The sequence below is a fragment of the Dunckerocampus dactyliophorus genome, chromosome 5 (assembly GCF_027744805.1).
Source record: "Dunckerocampus dactyliophorus isolate RoL2022-P2 chromosome 5, RoL_Ddac_1.1, whole genome shotgun sequence".
Taxonomy (NCBI): Eukaryota; Metazoa; Chordata; class Actinopteri; order Syngnathiformes; family Syngnathidae; genus Dunckerocampus; species Dunckerocampus dactyliophorus.
The window spans coordinates 195551-221044 of NC_072823.1; the positions used below are offsets into that span (position 1 = coordinate 195551).

General features: G+C 42.7%; 3 protein-coding genes across 8 annotated transcripts; 1 reads left to right on the forward strand and 2 right to left on the reverse strand.

The window, feature by feature from the left end:
• Positions 1-2929, reverse strand: LOC129181070 (uncharacterized). Its single transcript, XM_054775739.1, has 3 exons — positions 2871-2929; positions 2250-2795; positions 1-1812 (listed from the first exon to the last, which is right to left on the reverse strand). Exons 1-3 carry the CDS (start codon positions 2927-2929, stop codon positions 1803-1805), a joined length of 615 nt encoding a protein of 204 aa, XP_054631714.1. The 3' UTR covers positions 1-1802.
• Positions 2930-7985: 5056 nt separating this feature from the next.
• On the reverse strand, positions 7986-22600 carry slc35b4 (solute carrier family 35 member B4). Of its 3 annotated transcripts, none has more exons than XM_054775662.1 (11): positions 22508-22594; positions 21676-21902; positions 18240-18353; positions 18067-18169; positions 17949-17998; positions 17791-17872; positions 16477-16537; positions 16249-16358; positions 13998-14073; positions 8993-9068; positions 7986-8912 (listed from the first exon to the last, which is right to left on the reverse strand). In XM_054775662.1, exons 2-11 carry the CDS (start codon positions 21750-21752, stop codon positions 8675-8677), a joined length of 987 nt encoding a protein of 328 aa, XP_054631637.1. In that variant the 5' UTR covers positions 21753-21902; positions 22508-22594; the 3' UTR covers positions 7986-8674. The 3 variants fall into 3 exon arrangements, with proteins under 3 accessions (XP_054631637.1, XP_054631635.1, XP_054631636.1); XM_054775661.1 differs by having other exon boundaries at positions 7987-8912; positions 22315-22600; XM_054775660.1 differs by having other exon boundaries at positions 21676-22600.
• On the forward strand, positions 22348-24709 carry golt1bb (golgi transport 1Bb). Of its 4 annotated transcripts, none has more exons than XM_054775663.1 (5): positions 22348-22518; positions 22858-22949; positions 23024-23202; positions 23290-23371; positions 24285-24709. In XM_054775663.1, the coding sequence occupies exons 1-5, from the start codon at positions 22494-22496 to the stop codon at positions 24321-24323; spliced, it is 417 nt and encodes a 138-aa protein (XP_054631638.1). In that variant the 5' UTR covers positions 22348-22493; the 3' UTR covers positions 24324-24709. The 4 variants fall into 4 exon arrangements, with proteins under 4 accessions (XP_054631638.1, XP_054631642.1, XP_054631640.1 ...); XM_054775667.1 differs by having other exon boundaries at positions 23323-23371; XM_054775665.1 differs by having other exon boundaries at positions 22389-22768.
• Positions 24710-25494: the final 785 nt, after the last annotated feature.

The window sequence follows — 25494 nt, forward strand, 5'->3', positions numbered from 1 at the left end:
AAAAAAAAGGAAAGGAAAAAAAAAAAAAGAAAGGAAAAAAGAAAAAAAGCTTTGTTCTTATTTATTTATTTAGTATTGTCATCATTATTATCATTATTATGAATGTTCTCTCTTTTTTGGGGGGGAGGGCTATCTCACCGTTATCTATTATGTGTTATCCTGACTATCACTGAAAACATGACATGGAATCCAGGAAGTGAACTACATGTACTGTACTAGATGTAGAATGGATGGGGGGTAGGATTAAATAAGCTTTGCTTCTTCCTACTCCTTTTGGACATGTGGAACTGTCAAAGAATGATTCATGAGATGTATTCCATTGTAACCTTCATGTTCAAATAAACTAAACCAAACCAAATGTCTTGTACTTTTTATGCTGTAATATGAATTGTTTTTTTACCAGACACATTAGGTGAATTTAGTAAGTATTGGTATCGCTGATACCAGGCTGAACTTTACTCCGTATCAAATTGGAAACAAAATCAGTGGTATCGCACATCACTGGTGGCCACTCTAATGGGTGGTGCCCCAGCAGATTTGGCTGTGTTTTTATTTTATATTCAATACAGAGCAGTGAATCAATTGTGAAATATGAACTTTGGCATCCATTTTTAAGAGCGCTTGTCTACCCCACTTCCTGTACCTGCAAACTCTGGTCAGGGGCCAGGTTTGATCTTGAATACAGAGCAGTGAAAATATAGATGTCAATTTGACTTCCTGTTGTGTTTAACTTCCTGTACGGTCAGCCCCAAGTCATTCAGCCTAGCAGGCATGAGGCACTTAAATGTTAAACACAAAGAAACAGTTCACATCTTTTATTTCACTGCATTACAGCCATCCCTCGTTCATGGCGGTTAGTTGATTCCAAACTCAACCGCTATAAGTGAATTTCTTAAGTAGGATTTATTATTTATAAGTGGAATATTTTGTTAGTGCATAGAAAACCTGTTTAGCACCTTTAAAATACGCCTTTTAATATGATTAGAGCCCTCTAGACATGAAATAACCCTATAGTCACTTTTACACTCCTATTACCCAACATAGTAGACGTAAGAGAAAATAAGACATAGAAGACCTTATTTAGAGAGTCATACACGTCACAAAAGTCATGCTGTAACTCTGAAAATATTCAATTTATTAACATTGGCTCATATGGTGGAGATTCATAAGTCACTGTTGATGCACTACACGTCTGATGGGGATGTCATACAACTTCATGTTAAAATAATCCCAACTATCCCTTTAATGTAAACAGTTTTTTCTTGCATTATCTCGCAAAAGTTCAATTTTTTTTTAACCCATCAATTTTTTTCTCCGTGTCCGTAGGAACCAATCAACCGCGAGAAAGGCGGGACCACTGTAAAGTTTTTTTAGCAACTCAAAAGTGACTGTCGTGTTTGTCGTTTGACGTTGTTGACGTGAAATGAAAAATGATCTTTTCAGGCACATTATTCTAAAAGATTCCGACAAGCACAGTTCCCATCCTTAAAACCAAAAGCAGAAGTGTGCGGGGTCTCGTTTGTCCTCGGCAGTGCTAATGAGCCTCTAGTGATCAGCTGACTCTGTACAAGTGGGGGGAGATATTACTGTCAAGTATTACTCATAATAACCCAAAATATTGGCGGTATTTGCACGCGAGTCATACTTTCTTGGCCTGTTCCACGCATTGCATGTCAGCACTGGCGATCCTGGAGCAGGACAGCGTCTTTCCTGGTTGCTCCTAGTAACACTTTAGGATTTGACCCTGAAGATGTGCACACACTGGCTGGACGTTGATGCGCCTTCGCAAACAACTGGTTGGGTCAAGAGTTCCTACAATAGACATGCAAAAGTTCTATTACTGTAAAAAGGGAATAAATTCTCACGCAAAACGCGATGCGTCTCCTCTTTGCTTTTTTGGAAACTCTCAGAGGTGGTCTGGTTAAATGCTTTGCACTGGAAAAAAAAAAAAAGCAAAAAAAGCATGAAAATATTTGCGTCTTTATGATCAGAAGGTATTAGGGGGGCAACAATACATGTATCGAACCGTTCCACGTGTAATGAAATGGGGGGGAGCTAAAAGATGATGTAACCTTTAGCATGAGATTTAAGCTCCAAAGAATGATTAGCATGCATGTTTGTTGTGCTGCTTGCGGCTCATTGAGGGAAAATCCAACATGCGCTGCTATAAGAGCTGTACTGTCCTTCGAGAAGACATGTTGCAAAATAAAGCTGAGGTTTGCAGAGCTGATTCGTTTTTCTGTTCTTACTGCATCTGCAGCTCCTTCCTCCTCGCTTCCATCTCCTCCTGCAGACTCCTTTGCATCTCCTCTTTGATTTTCTGCCTCAAGTCCTCCTCAAACTCCTCAGGAGAACGCAGCGAGGCTGTTTTGGGAGCACACAAAAGTTGCAGTCCCCTTGCAGAACTTGAACAGGAAGAGGAGCTAACCTGCTGCAGGTGGTGCCACAGAGACAAAGGTGGCGACTTCCTCCTCCACGTCAGGGGGCAGAGGCAGGGTGGTGGTGGGTTCCTCTGCAGGCGGTGAGGAGGAGCTTTCAAGAGATGGTACCACAGAAAGCTCCAAGGAAGCAGGCGGCGGCAGTAGATGGACATCTGGAGAAGGAATGACGTCCGGTGGCCGAGGTTGTGCTTCAGCGGGTGGTGGAGCAGCTGCCTGGTGCTGAGCGTCAGCTGGAGGTGGCATCTCCTGCTCTCGTGCAGGCGAGGCAAGGCTTTCCACAGCAGGCGGCGCAGCTGACGGTGGAGCTCCAGCGTGAGCAGTGACAACTGATGGTGGTGAAGAAGCTGATGGTTCCTGTGGTGGAGTGGCCAAGATGAATTGCGGCGGGGTCAGAAGAGTTAGGAGGTGCTTCACCGAGGGGGCGGGTACCGAGGGACGGCACCTGCGTGAGGCGGAGACAACGGAGGACCGGCGACCTTTTGTCTCATCCGTTTGATGACTCTGACAGACAGCTGACAACATTACACATGTGACCTCCATCATCATGATCATCATCATCATCACTTGGTAGCAGTCACATGACATCTGTGGAGCCTCCTATGGGTTGTGGTGAAAATGCTTTGCAAGACACTCTAGCATGCTACTCCACATACCCTTTGTGGGATAAATGGACAATAACTTGCTAAGGCCTGCCTACAATCCCACAGGGTACTTGGCGCCCTCTACTGACCAAACCAAGTAGTGCACATAAACACATAACCCACAGCAACGCTTACAATTTAGGCTCAAACAGCGCCACCATGCGGTGTGTTTGTCAGAAAGATAATAGCACAGCCAACAGAGGATGTCTTATGTTTTATAGATTAATAGATTGTTTCAATTACATCAGTAACTTTGTTTTAATACCATCTATTTGTACATAAAATGTATTCATATTTTTAAGTCTTGCAGTATAAATCTAAAGAGTGTTTAGATAAATAGTGTTCCAATAAGTGTTGCCATTTTATATTTGTATTTTTCTTTACTGGAAAAAAGTAATTGCAGCTGCCCTGTGATTGGCTGGCGACCAGTCGCCCAAAGTCAGTTGGGATAGGCTCCAGCATGGCCCCACGACCCTAATGAGGATGAAGCGGTATAGAAAATGGATGGATGGTAATTGCAGCTAATTAGTTCCATTTATAAATATTTCATTTATAAATGAAATATTTTGGTAGTGAGAGCATGAAAAATCTGTTTACCACCTTTAAATACACTTTAACATGATTATTCAATTCAATTCAAGAGTTTTATTGTCATATGCATAGTAAAACAGGCAGTTATACTATGCAATGAAATTCTTATTCTGTTCATTCTCCCAAGAAAAGAAAGAAAACACAAGAAAGAATAAGAACATAAGAAACATTAATACCAATAAATTAAACAACAACAACAGAAGAGACATTAATACAGATAAATAAATGAATAAATAATAAAGTGCTATGAGTGTGTGCGTGTGTTGCGTGCGGCGTGTGTGAGTGCTTCGTTGAGAAGCCTGATGGCCTGTGGGTAAAAGCTGTTTGCCAGCCTTGTGGTCCTGGACTTCAAACTCCTGTAGCGTCTGCCTGACGGTAGGAGTGTGAATAATGAGTGTTGTGGATGTGTGCTGTCCTTGATGAGGTTTTGTGTTCTTCATAGGACTCTAGTTTTATAAATGTCTTGCAGTGAGGGGAGGGCTGCCCCAACAATGTTCTGTGAGGTCTTGATCACCCGCTGGAGTGCCTTCCTGTCACGTGTTGTACAGTTACCGTACCAAACAGTGATGGAGGCGGTAAGGACACTTTCCATAGTGCATCTGTAGAAGCAACTCAGGATTGTGGTGGACATGCCAAATTTCCTCAGTCTTCTCAGGAAGTACAGTCTCCTTTGGGACTTCTTCAGAATTTGTTGGGTGTTGTGAGACCAGAGGAGGTCCTCGCTGATGTGTGTGCCAAGGAACTTGAAGGTTTTCACCCTCACCCTCACCCTCTCCACCTCAGTCTCATCAATAAACAGGGGTCTATGCGGCTCCTTTTCCCTTGTTCTTGGGTCGATGATCATCTCTTTAGTCTTATCTGTATTGAGAAGGAGATTGTTATCACGACACCAAGCTATGAGGTCCGCCACCTCTCTTCTGTATGACGTTTCAACACCACCAGTGATCAGTCCGATGACTGTAGTGTCATCCGCAAATTTAATGATGCTGGTGTTGTTCTGGGAGGCCACGCAATCGTAGGTGAAGAGCGTGTAGAGGAGCGGACTCAGCACACACCCCTGTGGGGTCCCAGTGCTCACAATTCTTGAGCTGGATGTGCGATTGTGGACTCTGACTGACTGGGGCCTGCCTGTTAGAAAGTTAAACACCCAGTTACAGAGGGAGGGTGAGAGGCCAAGTGTGAGGAGCTTATTTGTGAGTTTGTGGGGGCTGACTGTATTAAAAGCAGAGCTATAGTCTATAAATAGCATTCTGATATATGTGTCCTGGCCCTGTAGGTGAGAAAGGGCTGTGTGGATGGCAGTGTTGACTGCATCATCAGTGGACCGGTTCTGGCGATATGGAAACTGTAGAGGGTCCACAGTGGCCGGGATGCTCTTTTTGATGTGGGTCATGACTATTCTTTCAAAGCACTTCATTACAATAGGAATGTTAGAGTGCTATAGAGCGATAGTCATTCAAGCAGGTCACGTTGCTCTTCTTGGGTACGGGCACTATGGCAGCTTCTGTCTGTACTGTCTTTTGGCCTCTCGTATGGACCTCCTCAGGTCATATCTGGCCTTTTTGTAGTCCTCAGCGGTGCCCATGACAAATGCAGTCGAACGAGCACGTAGTTTAGCCCTTACATCACAGTTCATCCACGGTTTTTGATTGGGGTATTTTCTGTAATACTTGATTGGTGATTAGAGCCCTCTCGACATCAATTAACACCCCTATAGTCACCTTTACACTCCTATTAGCCAATATAGTAGACATAAGAGGAAATAATATTAAGCACAGCAAACCGGTTTACCACCTTCTAAATATGGGTTGTAACACGATTAGAGCTCTCTTGCTATGACACAACACCCCTACAATCACCTTTACATCCTATTCCCCGATATAGTAGACAATATGGATGTGCATGTTTTTTGTACAGTACTTCCTGTGGTAACTATTGCCTCATCAGTGCAACATTACAGGCATTATTTTGGTCTCATTTAAAAAAAAAAAAAGTGTTTCTCTATAATTCGCTTGAAACCTCAACCCGGCCTGCAGGTTCAAACACCCAAAAGAAACGGACAATTGTTAGTGTTAGCAACTGAGAGTGACCCGCCCTGTTTCGCACCGGGCACGAACACAGGACCTTCGCAATGGGAGACGAGAGCGCTGACCATACGGCCAACAGCCCAGACTGTCAACCCCGTGTGCACGTTTACGAACTTACACTTGCACAGCCTCACAGGCTGGCATCCGTTACATGAGCACAAGGGAGGAATTTGTGAGTGGGACGTTTCCACCAGTGCTTGTACAGCTGCACACACAATATTTAATTTAGGCGTTTAACTTTCAAACCCAAAAGCACTTACTCGAATGCCCTCCGTCAAAGTGACGCCTCCACCGTCACAGGCACCGTCACCGGCACCACAGTGGGGATGACTCGGGCTGTCACCACCCATGAAACGCCCGCTGCACGCTTGCCCCTGCCACGCGTTTTCACTACCAACTCGTCTCTAATCAAAACCACAGCAAGTAGACACAACCTGCCCTACCCACTGAGGAGTATCAGTAACGACGACTCCCATTGGTGGTTGAAACCGAAACTCAGCATCGCCTCTCCTGATTGGTCCATTGCACTTCTGCTCGACGTGATCGGATCGAGTACAAAATTGATCGGAAAATTATACCCTATTGGCTATTTCAATGTGCCTAGTGGAACCAGAGATAACACGTGGGAAGGTGTAAAATTAAGAACATAGATGACCCATAATAGTCAGTCTATAAAAACGAACGGTTTATTTTCCAATCTCCAAATCAGCTCACTTTAATCCAAGTGTATATGTTTAAGACAATGAATACAAAACATTTTTTCTAATCACAGCTCTTATATGCAACAGTACCTAATGATGTGTCCCAGTTCAATTTCCATAGAAACACTTGACATCCATGTTAAGTCCTTCTCAACTGGTGGGAGCCACTCATCTAGTCCAACATTGTACTGAATACAACCAATGCCTGACCTTTTCCCCATATTTTGATGTAAAACTGAGCAAAACTTTAGTCATCTTCCTCATTAGTATGCAGTAATCCCTCGTTTATGGCGGTTCTGTAGTACCAGTCCGGGCCGCCTTGAATGAATTTCCACTAATTTCCACTTTGATCTGAACATGTATACAAGTCACAATGGAATACATCACATAGTAAAAGAAGCCAAAAACTTACCACTTCCACACCGATTGAGAGAAGAACCTGTTTTCCAGCTCAGTCATGGCCTGTCCGCTCAGCTCTGCTAGCTCGATACTGAAATAACGATACATCTAAAACCAGCTCTTCAGGCTCTGAAATCGACTGTCAAATCAAAGTATTCATACTTTGGATACTTCAGTCCGCAGAGGTTTACATAAAAGGTTCGTCTGCAGAAAGGTTGACCCATTGTAAACCGAGCAATGCGTGAATAAAGTTTTCATTCTTAAAGTTAATAATTTATTTTGTTTTCCTTATTTTTGTTCAAAATGTATTTTATATGGCTTTGTCTTGTTGTACATTAGCTTGGCTACATTATAAATCACCCCCTACCTCAATATGCTTAGAAAAAATTACTAGAATTATACAATTATTACATTTAAAGGAATAATTTCATTAAATTAATTACACGTCCTTATGCAACGTTATGAAGTACATTTTTTTAAACTTACCAGTCACATTTTACTCAGCATCGGATCGGAAACAAAATCTGTGATATCGCACATCACTAGTCTCCATGCAGTGTGAAAGGCAATGGAGTGTCATAATAGTACTGATGCCTAGTGACCACAATACTACAGTACATAGTATTTTTGGACTAATAGTAGGCCATAGACAACCACCAAACAGACAGGGAAAGGCTTCTTGAGATGTTATCTGTACTTCTGTGAAGAATGTGTCAGACGTTTCGCTCCTCATCCGAAGTGCTTTGTCAGCGAATTAATAAGTGCTGGTAGCCTAGGCCTTAAATACAGTAAGAGAGGTCGGAATTGGTGTGCCAACACCCTCCTCCTATTGGTTCCTTAGCCAGAACAATAAATGCTAACGAGCTAGTATCAGAGTCGTTCATACCCAACTACAGGGAGCTACACTTCCATTTGACCGGAGGTGCTAATGGCAGGAGAGGATTAGACCACAACTCCGCCCAGGCTTAGTGTAAGGAACCAATAGGAGGAGGGTGTCGGCACACCAATTCCACCCACTCTTACTGTATTTAAGGCCTAGGCTACCAGCACTTATTAGTTCGCTGACGAAGCTCTTCGGATGAGGAGCGAAACGTCCGACACCTTCTTCACAGAAATACAGATGACGTCTCAAGAAGCCTTTCCCTCGTTGGACAACTCCTGTACGACTGAGAGCCTACACAGACGCACCAAACAGATAGCATTTATTCATGATTTGAAAAACCGTGATATAGTGAGGGAGTGATATTGAAACCGTGATCAATGAGTGATATAGTGAGGGAGTGATATTGACACCGTGATCAATGAGTGATTACTGTTTACTCATTGCATAGTAAAATGATACTGATCAGATTTTTTGGGTCGTATTTTGTACAGTTTTTGCCATTCTTACCCCTCATTTCTTGAATGAAATACCTCTTACAGTAAATGCACTCTGGACATGTTCATGTTCCAAAATATGACAAGGGATTTCAAAATACAATTTGCTTGGTTTGATTTAAATAAAAGTGCCAGCCTGTGAGGCTGTGCAAGTGTACGTTGGTAAACCTCACTCCCTCTGACTTAAGAGCTACGCTGAACACGCGGTCGACAGTCCGGGCTTTTGGCCGTGTGGTCAGCGCCCTTGCCTCCCATTGCGAAGGTCCTGTGTTGGAGCCCCGGTGCGGGCGGTGCGAAACAGGGCGGGTTACATTAGAACACACAAGAACATTCCTTAGAACACGTTTATTCAAAGCTGGCAAATGATATTCATAGCTTGTGTTGCTAAAGTTATGCATTTGAAAAGTCGACGGCATATGTCCGCAAGCGCCCCGTCCTCACTTGGCCTTCTTCGTGCCGTCGGGATGAGCCCGCAGGCTGCCCCACACCTCCGTGTAGAGCAGCGTGCCCACGAAGACCAGGGCCGTGCCCACCCAGTGCAACGGCGTGAAGGGGTTCTGGAAGTAAATGATGGAGAAGATGAGGCTGAGGAACTTCCTCAGCGTCACCACCAGCGTGACTGTGAGCGAGGCGCACTCGGTGGTCAGGATGAAGACGCCGCGGATGCACACGTACCTTGGAGGCCAGTGCGTTAAGGTCAAACACGTAGGAGCGAAACTAGGGAAGGCGTGCAATGACCATGTGACAAAGGATACTGTGTGATGACGTTGATGAGCAGGTAGATCCACATCATCGGCACACTCCGTTTAATAAGCGGAACAAGCACTGGAGCTGGAAAGAGAAAAGAAAAGCACCAGTATGGATAAAAGTATGCACTTCTTTTTACACTTTCTAATGCTTTTTCAAAAATACATTTGTAAAACACGCTGTTTCCTGTTTGAATACGGCCTATAAGTAGTACCAATAATGCACATTGAAGCAAATGTAACTTTTTTTGCCTAAATGAAGCATTTAAGCATAAAAATGGCTAAACAAAGTCAAATACTTGTACAAATATAAAGCATTCAGGAGACACCCTCAAAGACGTGATGGTATGTAGTATTATACACTGGTGGTCACTAGGTGCCAGTAACGTTACTGCAATGTTGGGTGAGACACACAAGTACCAGGGGTGTGTAGGGGTGTTATTTCATGTCTAGAGGGCTCCAATAATGTTCAAAGTGTATTTAGAAAGTTGTAAACAGGTTTTCTATGTCTTAGATGACTTATCTTCTCTTATTATGTCTACTATATTGGGTAATGGGAGTGTAAAGGTGACTATAGGGGTGTTATTTCATGTCTAGAGGGCTCTAATGTAGTATATACAGGTTGAGATGGTATTTCCTGCTGGACATTTTGCCTGTCGCACCTCCTCCAGTGCACTTTGGGTCAGATGCAGGATCGTCAGCTGGTGCCACCTTTCACTGATGTTTCGCCCCCTAGCCAGTACATCTCCAGGTGGGGGGGCAAGTGGCATCTTGGGACGTCTCCCTACCACTCCCTGCATCCAACCCTATTGGGGTGTCTGACCCCATCTGCTATCTTTCCTCCTTAACCACAACCAGTAGCTTGCTTTTTCGGCCTCTTCTGCTAGCTCCTTGATTGCTCGCTGTAGTTTTGCCCCTGCTGTTCCTAGAGCGCGGAGAAGCTGGATCGCTGACCTGCCAACGAAGCCCCTGCACCCGACCTCCACTGGGTGGATGGATGCTGCCCACCCTGCCTCTTTGCACTCTGCTGCCAGCTCGGTGTACTTGAGCTGCTTGGTCTCATGTGCAGATGGTATTCCCTCTTCCCACGGCACAGTTAACTCAATGATGAGGACCCGCTTGGCAGCTGTGGACCACATCACGATGTCTGGTCTTAGGGTTGATTGCACAATCTCGCTTGGGAAGATGAGCTGCCTGTCCAGGTCGACACGCATTTCCCACGCCTTCCCAGGGGTTAGCAATGATCTTGCCTGACTGCCCTGCGCCTTTTCCTGGGTCTCCCCTGGTCGTACGAAGGAGATGCTAGTCGTTTGGCCGCTTGCTGTTGCGTTAGCAGCTGTTCTTCTTGTCTCCAGGTGCTTTGCCAGCTTCCTCAGCACTTGATTGTGCCGCCATCTGAGACGTCCTTGTGACAGTGCCACTTTGCATGATGCCAGGATGTGTTGGAGGCCTACTTTGTCACTTTCACACAGCGAGCACCTGTCCTCACTCCCAAACCACGTGGAGAGGTTCTGAGGGCACGGGAGGGTGTCGTAAGCTGCCCTGACCATGAAGCTGAGCCGTGCCTGTGGGGCTTGCCAGATGTCTTGCCAGGTTATGACCCTGTGGACAGTGTCCTCCCACCTGGTCCATGCCCCTTGCTTGCCCTGGGACACCGCTTTGATGAGATACTGCTCTTGCTCTGCTCGAGCCACTTCCTCCACAATCATGGCCCTTCTCTGCTGTCTTGAGGCTTTTGACCAGAATCTCATTGGTTCCCTGAAGCCGACTCCAGCCCGGCCTTCCTGCACTCTCCCGGTGATCTCTCTGTGTTGTAGCCTACTGACAGCCTGATTCACTTCTGGTTGGGCCCTCCATTTGCGCCCCATTCTGACGGCTACTGCCGCGGCTCTTATTGCAGGGTCCCTGGACTCCTTGAGTTCAAACACCAGGCGGGCCTTTTCCTGTTTGTACCCAAGGCCCACTGACTTCATGGAAGCTGAAGTGCATTCTTTCCAAAGAGTCCTGCGTTGGAGAAGCAGCGAGGGAGACCCAACCATTTCCTTATATAGGTGTTTGCAATGCTGTCTAACCTGCTGACCGTGGTGGATGGAATCTCGCAGACTTTAAGTGGCCACATCACACGCTGGAATAGTGTGAACTGGTAGCACCACAGTTTGAACTTCCCGGGGAGCTGGCTGCTATCAATCCTGGCCAGGCCGTGCCCCAGCTGCTGTTGTACCCGCTTGCCCATCTGCCTGTCAGAGAGGTCAACAGTGTATTCTCTTCCGAGGCTTCTAATAGGCTGCTCTGACAACAGGGGTATCCTCTCCCCCCCTACCATGAACACCGTCCTATCGGTCCTTACTCCTCTCCTGATTGACAGGCTCCGCGACTTGGCTGGCTTTATCTTCAGTCTTGCCCACTGCGTAAGCTCATCCAGGCGTTTGAGGACCCTTGCTGTACATGGAGCGGTCTGTAGGATGCTTGTCACATCGTCCATGTACCCTCTCAGGGCGGGAAGTCTTTTTCCAGATGGCAGCCTCACACCTCCAACCACTTGTCTTGCTCCACGGAGAATGAGCTCGAAGGCAGCCACGAAGAGTATGGGCGAGATCGCGCAGCCCATTGCAATGCCGACCTCCAGCTGTTGCCACCTTGTTGCCGAACCTTCTCAGGTGAAGCACATGTGGAAATTGCTGAAGTATTTGGCTATGATGGTGCTGACAGCTGTTGGGATGTGAAAGAACTCCACTGCGTAGTCAATCACCTTGTGTGGTACTGACCCATACGCATTGGCCAAGTCTAGCCATACCACATGGAGGTCAGTGCGCTCCCTCTTGGCCCGCTGGATCTGCTCCCAGATCACGGCTGAGTGCTCAATACACCCTGGGAACCCTGGGATCCCCGCCTTCTGGCAACTTGTGTCAACATACCCATTGCCCTTAAGGAAGTTGGTCATTCTCCTTGCGAGAATCGAGAAGAACAGCTTCCCCTCCACGTTCAGTAATGCGATGCTCCTGAACTGATCGATGGTGGTAGAATTCAATTCTTTTGGGATGAATACGCCAACTGCCTGCTGCCACTCGGCTGGGATGGACTCCTTCTTCCAAGCCACCCTCATCAGCCTCCACAAGATTTTGGTCACTTGTGGGCTGTTCTTGTAGAACTTATAGGACAGCCCATTTGGTCCGGGTGCTGAGGCTGATCTTGCTTTCCTCAGGACCTCTGTAAGCTCACTTAGTCTTGGTGGAGAGGTGTCAAAGGCAATGGTTGGTGGTGGTGGCCGTGGTATGTGGCCTGGGGAACCAAGTGGTTTGTCTCTGTCTGCATCGGTGTAGTGGGTCTTTGCATATTGCTCCAGCTCTTCCTTGGAGATGTCCAGCCTTCCGCTCCGTTTCTCATCCAGCAGCTGTCTGGCATACCTGTATGGGTCCTGGAAGAAGGCTCTTCTTTCCTTCTCCTTTCTCTTTCTCCACTTCCTGATCCGGTCTGCGCGGCGAAGTTTTGCAAGTTTTTGTTTGAGCTCATCCCAGAGTAGCTTTAGACCTGGTTTCTCGTCTGGGGTTGCTTTCCTCCACCTTTTCCGGAGTTGGCGTCTGTTGCATAGGAGCTCCTCGATCTGTTTCTCCCTTCGCCCTTTCTGGGTAGGAAGTGAGCGTGTGGCTCGTTTCCCTGTGATTTCTCCGAACCTTTCTTTACACTCCTGGAAGCAGATGTTACTGAGGGCCCTCAGCTTGTCCTCAAATTTGCCTCGCAAAGCTTGCTCCACTATGCCGCTCAGGTCTCTGTCAAGTTTGCTCCATGCGCCTCTCTCCTTTGCAGTTGGCCACTTGATCCTGCCACGCTGCTCTAGCTGCTTGGGCATACTTCCTGTTTGTTTGGCTGAAGTAGGGACAGTGTGTCCACCATCCAGGCTTGCTGTCTCCATCTCTTGCCCCGTTTCCTCTGCTGTTGCCCTTCCTGCACTGTCGGGTCCTGCTACACTATGGTTTGCTCCCTGGCTTTGGGTCCCTTTCGTCTGACCTGCCGAAGCAGTGCGATTGTGCTGTCTGGGCTGCCTGCCACACTTCATCTTTCCTTGATGGATATGCAAGCCTCTTAGTGAGGTCACTTTCTGCCACCCACAACTACACTTCGGGAGGAACTTCTCGTAGTCATTATCCATTCCATTCATTACCGTTTGGTCCGTCCTGGTGGGCCCTTCTTCCACCCCGCCTCTCGGAGGGCCCTCGGGTTGTTTCTTCTTATTTGTTTTCGTAGTCAGTGAGGATGGCTCCGACTTGGGGAGCCGGTGGGTAGGGTGCTAATAATGTTAAGAAATGTATTTAGAAGGAGGTAAACAAGTATTCTATGTCATATGTCTCATTTTCTCTTATTATATCTACTATATTGGGTAATGGGAGTGTAAAGGCGACTATAGGGGTGTTATTTCATGTCTGGAGGGCTCTAATCATATTAAAAAGTGTATTTGGAAGGTGGTAAACAGGTTTATTATGCCTAATATGTCTTCTATTCTCTTATTATGTCTACTATATTGGGTAATAGGTGTGTAAAAGTGACTATAGGGGTGTTATTTCATGTCTGGAGGGCTCTAATGTTAAAAAGCATATTTAGAAGGTGGTAAACAGGTTTTCTACACTCTGCCACAATATTCCAGTTATAAATTGTGAAAATTCACTTGTCACGGTGGGGTGTGGAACGAGGGATTACTGTAGTTGGATAAGTCCTGTGATAAAAATAAATCAAATAATTTAAATATCATCCAACACCTGGCCCTTTTGAAAGTCAACATCAGCATTTTTGCATTTTTGAGAATTTTGGAAATGCATTGAAAAGGAATATTTTAACCCCAACTTTAATACTTGTTTTGGTATTTTTAAACTTCCAATCGTACCATCCAACATGATATGCTTGTGTTTTTTCTATTTGTTTGTGTAGTCACGATGCGGCTCATAAACATGTCATCCTGTCGTGCTACATGACTGAATGAGGAAGGACGACGTCCGTGGGTGAGGAAGAGGATGTGACTCACGGCTTTGACTGAAGTGGACACAGTGGTTGTAGATGTCCGTGTACAGCAGCAGGAAGCCCGGCAGAGGCAGGAAGTGCTGCAAAGGCACACGGTGAAGATGAGAACGGGCAGGAAAAGTCGGCTAAAGAGGAGCGGTTTGATTGACTGGCCTACAGGGGGCGTGGCCTGCATGTTGCAGAGTACGGTCATTTCCCCCCTGATTTCAATGGTAAATATTTTTATTGATTTATTTTTTCCAATAGTAACGTCAACAGAAAGATCTTTTTCTTCAATGAGCTTTGTAGATGATCTTCTTGTGATATTATGACTTAATTCCCAGAAGATTAGAACTTTCCCCCCGAACCTCTTTTTCTAAAAGCTACTCTTATTTTCTTTTCTTTGTTTCTCATATGACTTTTAAAACATTATTTTTTCTTCTACTACTAAAATGACATTTTCCCTCATAACGGCACCAGTCTTTTCTTGTAAAATTGCATCTGTTTTTCCCCATTTCTGCTGTTTTTTTGCCCCCCTGTAAATGTTTTCCTCATAATTTGGACTTTATTCCCATATTTAACTTTATTTTTCGAATATTTATATTTTACAACCAAAAATGGCATTATTTTGTTTTCTTTCTTACATTGCAACTTTTAAAAATATATTTTTTTCTTTAATATTTTAACTATGTGCTACTTAAATGACATTACTGTTCTTCGTAATATTGCGACTTTATTCTCGTGACAGTTTCCTTGTAAAATTACAGCCATTTTTTCCATTTCTGTTGCCCCCCTCCCCCAACCATATCAACTTCATTATTTTCCTCTTGTGATGAATGACTTTATTCTCAGATTTAAGCTTTATTCTTGTAACATTCATTTTTCACAACCAACTTTTCAAAAAATGACATTATTATGTTTGCGACTTTAAAAAAATAAATAAATAAAATCTTTCATATTTCAACTACTTCAGCTACTAAAATGAAATTATTTTTCCTCATAATCTTACGACTAATATTAATATCTTATCGTAATATTGCAACTCTTCCTTATGAGAATGCAACTTCTTTCTTACAATATTTTGACTTTATTCTTGTAAATTTACTGCTGTTTTTTTCCCATTTCTTTTTCCAACTAATTCAGCTTTCTTCTTATAAATTTTCATCTTGTAATTATGACTTTATTCTCATAATATCTTTTCTTCCCCAACCTAATTTCCAAACGTTACTGTCCAATGCCGTTTTGTTTTCTTTTTCGTATTATGACTTTAAGAGAATGACATTTTTGTCTTGAATATTTCAACTGAAACGACATCACTTTCCCCCCATCATATTACGACTTTATTCTGATAAAATAGAAACTCTTTCTCGTTAAAATGTGCCATTTTTCTTATAATATTTAGACTTTATTTGTGTAAAATTACAGCTGTTTTTTTCCATTTCTACTGTTGTTCTTCTCAATTTTTCAACTATTTCAAATTAATTCTTGTACATTTTCTTGATTCCCGTATTTGTCACATTCATTTCTCACAACCTCATTTTCCCCCCCAAAAAAATAATAATTTTTACATTGCAACAAAAATGTTTTTTTTCCTTTTGTGTTTCACCTTTCTGCTACTAAGATGACATTTTTCGTCATAATATTGACTTTATTCTCGTCATAATGCAACGTTTTTCCTCATTAGAATGCGGCTTTTTGCTGATTTTAATCTTGTAAAATGACTGCTTTCCACCCCCATTTCTGCTGTTATTTTAATTTTCCAACTAATTCAACTTTCTTGTTCCTTTTTTTCCTCGCAATTATGACTTTATTCCCATAAAAGCTGAACTTTATTCTCATAACATAACATAACTTTTATCCGCAACCTAATTTTCCAAAAATGACAACTTTGTTGTTTTGTTTGTTCCTCATAGTCTTAGCACTTAAAACAAAAACTAAAATCATTTTTCTTTAACATTTCAATGTTATGCTCATAAAAATCTGTTAAATTTTCTTGTTGGATTACATTTTTCGCTTAATATTTTGACTTTATTCTTGTACAATTACAGTGGATTTTTTTTATTTTTGCTGTTTATTAAACTCGTCTTCTTGTTCAATTACATTAGTAGAGTGTGCCGCGGGCTGCACTATTGACACCCCTGTCCTGATGTATATACGCTACATTTATTTTATGATAGGGTTTGGATGAGCAACAAATGCATTTTCCAGGTGTTTTATGGCTGCGTGCATGATTTGTATTTTTTTGCTTGGGGTGGTGGGGGTGTCGACTGACTCACGTTATAAAAAAGAGCCTCCTTGGAGTGCTTTCCATACTTCTTGTACAGCGTCTCCTGGAAAATTCCCATCCTCGCCGACATGAGCAAAGCAAAGGTCAACATGGCGATTCCTGAAGGTGAAGAATGATATTCGTTGGCCGGTGTGTGACGCAAACGCCATCGATGACGTGACGAACGTTTGCAGCTTGGCCGACGGTCGCAGGAAACACCTCCGCCGTGTCAACTCACCCACCAGCCAGCGAATGACGGGGTAAAATCCTTGCTCCTCTGATCCCTCGCTGGCCACGTTCTGCAGAAAGACGGCACGCAAACACACTTTTTACTTCAATTCTCACCTTCTAGCTGATGAACGCATGCTTTAAAATCGAGCATGAATTCAGTCTAATTGAGGATAAGGTGTACCCGTCAAGCTAAACATGGCAGAGAAGCTACTGTCCCTCGCTATATTATTGTTGGAATATCACCACCTCACGATAGCACACTTTTTCAAATCTGAATGAACAAATGATGGCTGTTTGGTGGTTGACTGTGGATTATTGTTCATCCAAAAATACAGAAAGACTATGTAGTTCTATGGAGCATTGTGGTCACCAGGCATCAGTAATGTTATTAGATCACATGACCTTTCACACTGCATGGAGACTGGCTACTGAGCCAGCACAGCCCAGTCCACACACCATGGTCGAGAGAGTGAAAATAGGTGCTCTCATTCTGTGTGGAAGTGGTTAAGTTTTTGGCTTCTTTGTCCTTCGTCCCCACTCCGTTTGAAACACTTTCTCAAGTTGAGACGAAGTAAGTTGGAGAGGCTAAATAGTTGGAGGCCATAGCCTGTGCAATGTTAATGAACAAAGAATAATAGTGTAAAGGTGACTACAGGGGTGTTATTTCATGTCTAGAGGGCGCTAATAATGTTAAAACCTGTATTTCGAAAGTCATAAACAGGTATTCTATGTTCTAACACCAAAATATTCCAGTTATTAACATTGAATCCTATATTGCAGAAATTCATTGAAGGCGGTCGGGTCTGGGAACAATTAACCGCCATAACGAGGGATTACTGTATATGGAACCTTTGGCCTTATACTCTGTAAGTCAGAGTGACACTTTGGTTCGGAGCCCTGCGTCTCTTTTTATCCAGCTATATGCTATAAGCTACTGTATGTCGCTGTAGCAGCTCACAGCTGCTAAATTATATATAGAAATATAATATATTATATTAATAAGCAGCTCACATTACGGAAAAGGAACCTTGTTGGCGCTTTTTGGAGTGTTTTTCAGAAGGCGTTCTAGGCCCAATGGGTGTGCCCCATTACTTGCATTCTTAGCTGCCTCTTTTTATCTTTTTAGAGGACACAGAAAAGAGAAAGACATGTGTTCATGTCTCACGTGAAGATTGTGGATGATGGGCAACATTCCAAAAAAGAAGTGTACTTTTTGGTTAATGAAGGGTTTATGATGGCCACATGTTGACCCTAGAACGGATGAAATAAATGTCCAGATTTGCTCAGAGGAAAAAGAGAAGAAGATGAAAAAGTGACTTACCACTTGCTTGGCTGACATGACGGTGCAGATGAAGATGCCACATGAAACTAAAGCGATGGATAAATACTTGCTGGGTGAATATCTGCAGGAGGACGAGACGGGAGGTAAGAGGACGGCTAGAAAAGGGAGCCGGAAGGTAAAACTGTGAGCCTCGAGACCTTTTCTTCAGAATGACGACCCCCAGGACCATGTTGGCGATGAGGGACCCCTGCAAGAAGACGACAGGTAAGACCACCACGGCGGTCGTGTCGCCAGTGACAAGCGCCGGTCTCTTACGGATCGGAAGATCATGTGCAGTGGCATGGCGATGTTGAAGTTGAGAGCGTAGTTGTTGACGACACTGACTGTGAAGAACATGCTCACCATGATGGCGTAGTTCCTAGGAGGGAAATGCAGAAAAATCCTTGTCGTGTTTCTGTGCCGCCTGCGTGCGTTTGGAAAACTCCTACCTGATGGGGATGACCGGCTTCTTCCTGCCGCAGCCGGCTTCAAACATTAATCCCTCCAGCGCGATGAACACAAACTGCGCACACGTCACGATGTTGCCGCATCCCGGGAACTCCCTGGAGAACAAGCACATGAAAACACAACATTTCACTTGATAGAAAAACACCTTTGGACCAGGGCTGCACCATTTTGGCCAAAAATAACTCCATTTTCAATTTTGAGCTTTTTTTTTTGTGAAAACTAAAATCAAAGAAAGGGTTATTTATTGATTTATATATTTTCTTAGTGCTGTCATTGTTATGTTCCGAGTGCCCCTGAATGCACCTCGCTGTGGTCTGCTGACAATAAGAACGTGTCGTGCTGAGGAGGACTAGAGATGTGTTTGGGAGTTGAGGACAGGGATGCCCCGATCCACTGTATTTTGAAGATCGGATAATATCAGCTTCCGCCACGAGATCAAACCGATCCAGTTGCCATATCACGTTGGCAATTCTGGGCCGCACTCCAACATGGTAGGTGCGGTAATGCGCCTCAAAGCTGGTCGCCACTCGACTCCCGCCACCCGCAAGAAGAAGAAAAGGCAACACAAAGTTAGTTTCACATTGGACGTTGGATATTGGGGTCCGTAGCCACAGCGGTTGTTCCCCCTCACTGCTGTTTCATGGTGCGGGGAGCTCGCACGAGAAGTGCCACTCTAGCCGCTGGTTGTTTATACTAAGGACCGTCAATAAATTACTACAGTGTTCCCTCGTTTATCACGAGGGATAGGTTTCCAAAATAGCCTGCAATAAGTGAAACCCACCAAGTAGCCAACTATATTTTTGTGCAATGATTACATATGTTTTAAGGCTGTAAAACCCCCCACCATACACTTTTCGCATTAACATTTTATCACAGTTCAAATTTTGTTTGAATTTTAATTGATCAACTTACAAGATTGGACACAAGAAATTGAGTGACTCACGCATATTTCACTCCTCTGGGCGTGGCTTGTCCTGGCGCCGTTAGGCTTTAGCGTGTTTGTATTCTTGTTCAAACATATTGCTCCTCCTCGTCCTCCATTAAGATTCATTTACAGTATTCCAGGTGCCCTACAGCCGTGTGACTTCTGCCTTCATTCAGCATGTATGATCGCTTGCTTTTTAGCTCACTGTCTTGTCTGTTTTTATCCACCTACTGCGTTGCTGTGTGGAGTTCTTTTGACACCATGAGTAGGATTGCTAATGTGAAGTGATGATGTTCCGCTATTCGTACGTGTTTGCCTCAGGTACATGATGCTTGACTACCACCTAGTGGCGCAAATGTGACGTGACAAAATGATCACTGAATAATAATAAACCAAATGATATTATGATTTAATAAAAAAAAAAAGGTTGAAATTATCGATCATCGACCAGCAAAATTTGCTACCGTGACAGGCCTAATGATGTTTCTGCCCATTGTGCGAGTATTATGTTTTTTTCAAGATACAACATACAGCAATCCCTCCTTTATGGCAGGTAATTGATTCCACACCTGACCGTGATAAGTGAATTTCCACCAAGTAGGATTCAATATTAAGAAATGGAAGATTTTCATAGTTAAGGCATAGAAAACCTGTTTATGGCCTTTTAAATAGTCTTTTTAACATTATTAGCGCCTTCAAGACATGAAACAACACTCCTGTAGTCACCTTTACATTTGTATAAAGCAATATAGTAGATATAATCAGAAAATAAGACATATTAGACATGAATAACATAACAGCCTCGCACATTACCCTTGTTGTTGTTTTTCTGGACAGCGTACTTCCTTGTGGCTTTTAATGGCTTTACACTCGTATTAGCCAATATAGTAGACAGAATAAGAGTAAATAAGCCATGGAAGACGTAAATACAACTCCTGCAGTGTCACAGTAAATGTGTTCCCGAGGGAACCTTAGTGAGGAGTCCAGTGCCCGTCTCAACGAACATGACACCTGGTGGCCAATGTACAGGGTCAGGCAAAATGATCTGACACATTTGTAGGTTAAATAAAAGGTAAATAAAGTAAAGAAACAAAAAAGTGTTTTTATTTTGGAAAAGTACATATAATGCCATTTTTTTCAGATGCCATTTTGCTTTATTTTTTATAATGCCATTGTTTTTGGTTTCTTTTTCAGTTGCTGCCATGAATTGGACTGGTGAGCATCGCGCTTTCATTGTGGAAATGTTTATCAAAACCAACGAATTCCGTTTGCACTTCAATCTTGGTAGACATGATCCGTACAAGCTGGAAACACCATCTTGTTATGGTTACCAACTTCACAGCTACTGGATCTGCATTGAGTGTGTGGACAATAATGGATCCCATTGGACTGATTTCATTTTTAAAACATCATGAAACAAAATGGCATTATATGTACTTTTCCAAAATAAAAACACTTTTTTGTTTCTTTACTTTATTTGCCTTTTATTAACCCACAAATGTGTCAGATCATTTTGCCTGACCCTGTAGAATACTACATTCATTAAAATGCTTGTTCTGTAGTTCATTTAGTTGGATCATTTAGCCATTTTTATGCTTGAAAATGCTTCGTTTAGGACAAGTCAATTTGCTTAAAAATGCATTTAAAAAAAATAAGAGGCCATATTCGAGCACAAAACATTATGTATTTCGAAAAAATGTGATGTAACATTACTGTACCTACATTTGATTTTTGTATTCACCTGAAGGCTTTTACAGGTGTACTTTGTATACTGAAAGAGGAATCATATACCCTCTGTTTTTTCCCCTCATCCAACTATATATTTTAACAAAAATTAGACTAAAAAGTTAGAGTTTTCGTCAATTAAACCTGGAGTAAAACTATGGCATATAAAAATGACTAAAACTTGACTACACAGGAAGCATTTTCGTCCAAAAGACGAAGTCTAGAAATCAAATGGCTGTCAAAAACAACACTGCAAACTGTCTTTTGCTACGTGGAATGCTAGCTACTTTGGATATTGGATTGTTTGTGTACGTGCGTATACCAGTGTTGTCCAAAGTGTGGCCTGGTGGCCATTTGCATCCCATGGCACTTTGTAAACATACAATTAAACAAGAAACCAAAAAAAAAAGGGTGTGCCCGCCTCTCGCCCATAAATCGGCTGGCATAGGCTCCAGCATACCCCAAATACATTTAATTACTTTTTAAAAGCAGGCACTGATAGATTTTGTTCCCCCAATTATTTCAACCCTTTACTCAAATCAGAGTCCTATTTGCTATCCTTAATGCACATAACCAATTTTATAATTGACTTCTCCTATTTGTATTCCACTTTGTCATTATTGCACAAATCATTTCATCTCACGATCCACGCTTTTCTCCCCATATATACACTCCTGTTGCAAATGTTAAGACCAGTTGAGAAATGGCAAGAATGGACATTTTCAGAGAATAAAGTCCATGCTCAACATGCAGTGTGAGCCACTCACCTCACAAGCAGCTCCAGGGAGACCACATTGCTGCAGCAGCCGACAAACACAAGAAGAATGGCGAACACGGTGCTCATGGCTGCTCACTTCAGGCACCGACTTGGTGTGGGGAAATGTTGGTTTCTTCAAAGGTAAGGCATGGTGACCAGCTAACAAGCTGCTATTTGAATCCCCTTGCCTGCTTCAACACGAACAACTCCAGCAAACACGTCTCGAGTGTCGCATCTCTGGGGGATGATGGGAGTTGTAGTTTGTGTTGGAAAACATAGAAAGATAGGCACCCCGTGGCATTACTTGACAATGTTTTCAGCGTTTGAAGGTGTCTATCTTTTTAAACACCAAACACGCGAAACTATTGGCGTGATTTAAGTAGCACACGTGTAGAAAGCACGAATGAGGCTAGTATGCTCGGCTGTACATAATAAAGTCTGTTGCGCATGCGCCGGACATGAACGCGACGCTCTCTCACTCTTCCATTAGTGGAGTATTTTGTCAGAGCATGCTACAAATCCCTCACTGCACAGCATTGATCGTATTTAACACCTCTTAAAAATATACATTTAAATATACAAGGTTACACAAATATAAAACATATTTAAAACCAGTTGAGGATTTAACGTCAGAGTGGGCTGCTCCAACCTTGTGTGAGAATAGACGATCTCGAGGCGGACGTGGTGTACTGAAACCGCGGCTTGCTAGCTTAGCGTCTCTCCCACAGCCACTGAAGAATCAACAGTTTACTCGCCACCATCTTCAAATAGCTGGAGGGTTATTGTCGGTATACGGATCGTAAGCAACACCCCTACGCCGCCACCAACATGATTTCACTCACGGATTCGCAAAGTAAGAGCTACCGCCCCGAACGCGGTTCTTTTGTTTGTGTTGAAAAGCCGGTTTAGCTATTTGTTGTTTGGCTAGTAGGTGCTTGAACACTATTGGCTGAGAGGCGTCGTGACGTCTCCTGAAAAGAGGAAGCGGAAAGGATAGCACGTTGATACCGTTGTACTTCTAAAAATAACAGTTCATATCCTATATTTACTCATTAGTTTTATACAGCAGCATACATATTTAGCATGTCTTTAAAGTAAGTAAGGTAAGCTTTCCTGACCTTTTTGTCACAGGCCTTCTTTGTGTTGTGCATTTTTTTTTATCATATTGTATTGCTTTCCTTGCTTCCTGCAGAAATTGGTATGGGGCTGACAGGGTTCGGAGTATTTTTCCTCTTCTTTGGGATGATGCTCTTCTTTGACAAAGCTCTCCTGGCCATTGGAAATGTGAGTTGACTTCACAGTGTCGAAGAGTCAAACACAGTCCTCATCCTCCATTTTTCCCCATTTGTGTTTCTCAGATACTGTTTGTCTCAGGTTTGTCCTTTGTCATTGGCCTGGAGAGAACATTCAGATTCTTCTTCCAGAGGCATAAAGCCAAAGCCACCAGCTTCTTCCTGGGAGGAGTGTTTGTCGTTCTGATTGGCTGGCCGATCATCGGAGTCATTCTTGAGATCTACGGCTTCTTCCTCTTATTTAGGTCAGCTCAAGGGGAAAGAAAAGATCAATTAATGTGCTGTAGTGTTAACTTGTCTTATGTTCTCTATTGTTTTTCCCCCTACAACAGGGGATTCTTCCCGGTTGCGGTGGGCTTCATCAGACGGGTACCAGTGCTGGGCTCCCTACTTAGCTTACCATGGATCAGAAATGTAAGTATGGATGACCATTGTGATGTTTCATCTTGTTTTGGAGTCTTTTAAACAACCGTATAGTGCAAGAGGTGTCCAAAGTGCAGCCGGGGGCCATTTGTGCCACACGTCACATTTTTAAAAATAAAATGTATCAAGAAAAATCAGCAAAAATGGAAAAATCAGTAATTTTACAAGAGTAAAGAATATAACAATATAGGAATAATATTAAGAGGAAAAAAGAGAAAAAGTCATAATTTTACGAGAATAACGTCATGAGAAAAAATACCATCATTTTAGTAGCATAAAGTTGAAATATTGAACAACATGTTATTTTTTAGAAGCTGAAAAGTTAGGAGAAACAAACAATGCAACAAATACAGCTCTAATTTTTGATTTGTTCTGATGTTACGAGAATAAAAGACTAAATATTATGAGAATAAAGCCATAAATTCCAAAAAGAAAATGTACAAGAAGATAGTTGAAATTGTTGAAATGGAAAAAGCTGCTGTAATTTTCAGAATAAAGTCAAAATAAGTGGACTAAAGAGTTGTAGTATAACAATAAAAAAAGTTGCAATTTTACAAGAATAAACTCCTAATGAGGAAAAATAATCTAATTTTAGTAGCATAGAGTTGAAATATTAATGAAAAAAAAGTACTTATTTTTTTAAAGTTAAAGTATGATAAACAAAAAAGTGCGGCTTATAGTCCGTAAAATACGGTAACTTGGTAGCATATCTACATGTGTTGCTTTACAAAATACCCAAGTGCATGCTTTCATTTTTCATGATGTGAAAATACATACTAAGTGCCAATACAAAGAAGCAACATCGTACCTTGCAGCCATCTTAGCAGTGAAACCACAATAAAGGAACACACTGATGCACTTTTGTTGTCTTCTAGTCTTTTAGACCCTTTTTCTTCTCTTTCAGCTGGTGGATAAAATCGGCGAGAGCAACAACATGGTATAACCTCAAGATTTTTTTTGTTTTCCTATTTATCACTTTTTTCCATATATGGTCATTGCCACTCCAGAACTGCATTTTCTCTGTGAGGAGGAAACAGGTTTTTTTTTTTTTTTTGTACCTGTCTGTGGGTTTTTATGGGCTGGGGACCAATGGACTGATCCAAGCAAAACGTCTGGAACTTTCTAAGCGTCCATGTTCTGTGCCTGGACACAAAACAGACAGCATTGTTTGTGTCAGTGGAATTATCTGCGTGACATCGCTAGCCAATGAAAAGCAAATCAAATCACTTTTTTTTTTTGGTTCAAAAACAACTTATGTTGCTTTTCATTGGAAAGTGACAAACAGTTAAGTTGAACTAAACTCATCAAGCTTATTACTGTCATTTTTGTAAGTACATACTTGAAATAAATGATCTTTTTTTAACAAAAAATACATATTCATCTATTTATCAACCTGCAAATTATTTTTTTCCCCATACAGTAATTCCTCTATTATTAATCATAAAATACGCATAACGTTTTTTGCCTACATTAAGCATTCAAAGAGATTGTGATGACATGTAGTATTCTACACTGGTCACTAGGTGTCAGTAATGTTACTGTAATGTTTGAGGAGACCAGGCCTGTCACTATCACAAATTTGCTGGTCTATAATTGTGCTACAAATTATCATCAATATTCAACATTATTGGCAACATTTTGTGACCATTTTTTCATTAATTGTCATGAGACGTCATTCACATTTGAGCCACTAGATGGTACTCAAGTATTTTGTACAGTGTACCTGTGTGAGACATTAGCTAGACACAGAAGTTGCCGGTACGAATGTTTTTGCAATGTAGCTCGCGACACCGTCTGTGTGCGCGCACCATTTTGCACTGTTTTGTTTATATTTACTTTGCCGACCAAACGCCTGAGTAAGCGTTGACTGTTGGGATGAAGGCTCCGCTGCCCGAGCGCCTCCATCTGTAGGTTTTTTTTCCCCCCAGTTGAGAAAACTGTCCATGTCTGCTGTCGGTGTTCATGCGTTCACCATGTTCATTCTGTTTAAAACCGAAATATTCCCGCAATGTGGCTGTGGCATTCGCCCTACAAACTATCACTTTTGTGCCGTCATTCTTGTCAGCGTATGCTTGCTCATGAAGCCAACTGCTAAAACCTCTGTCTCAACTCAC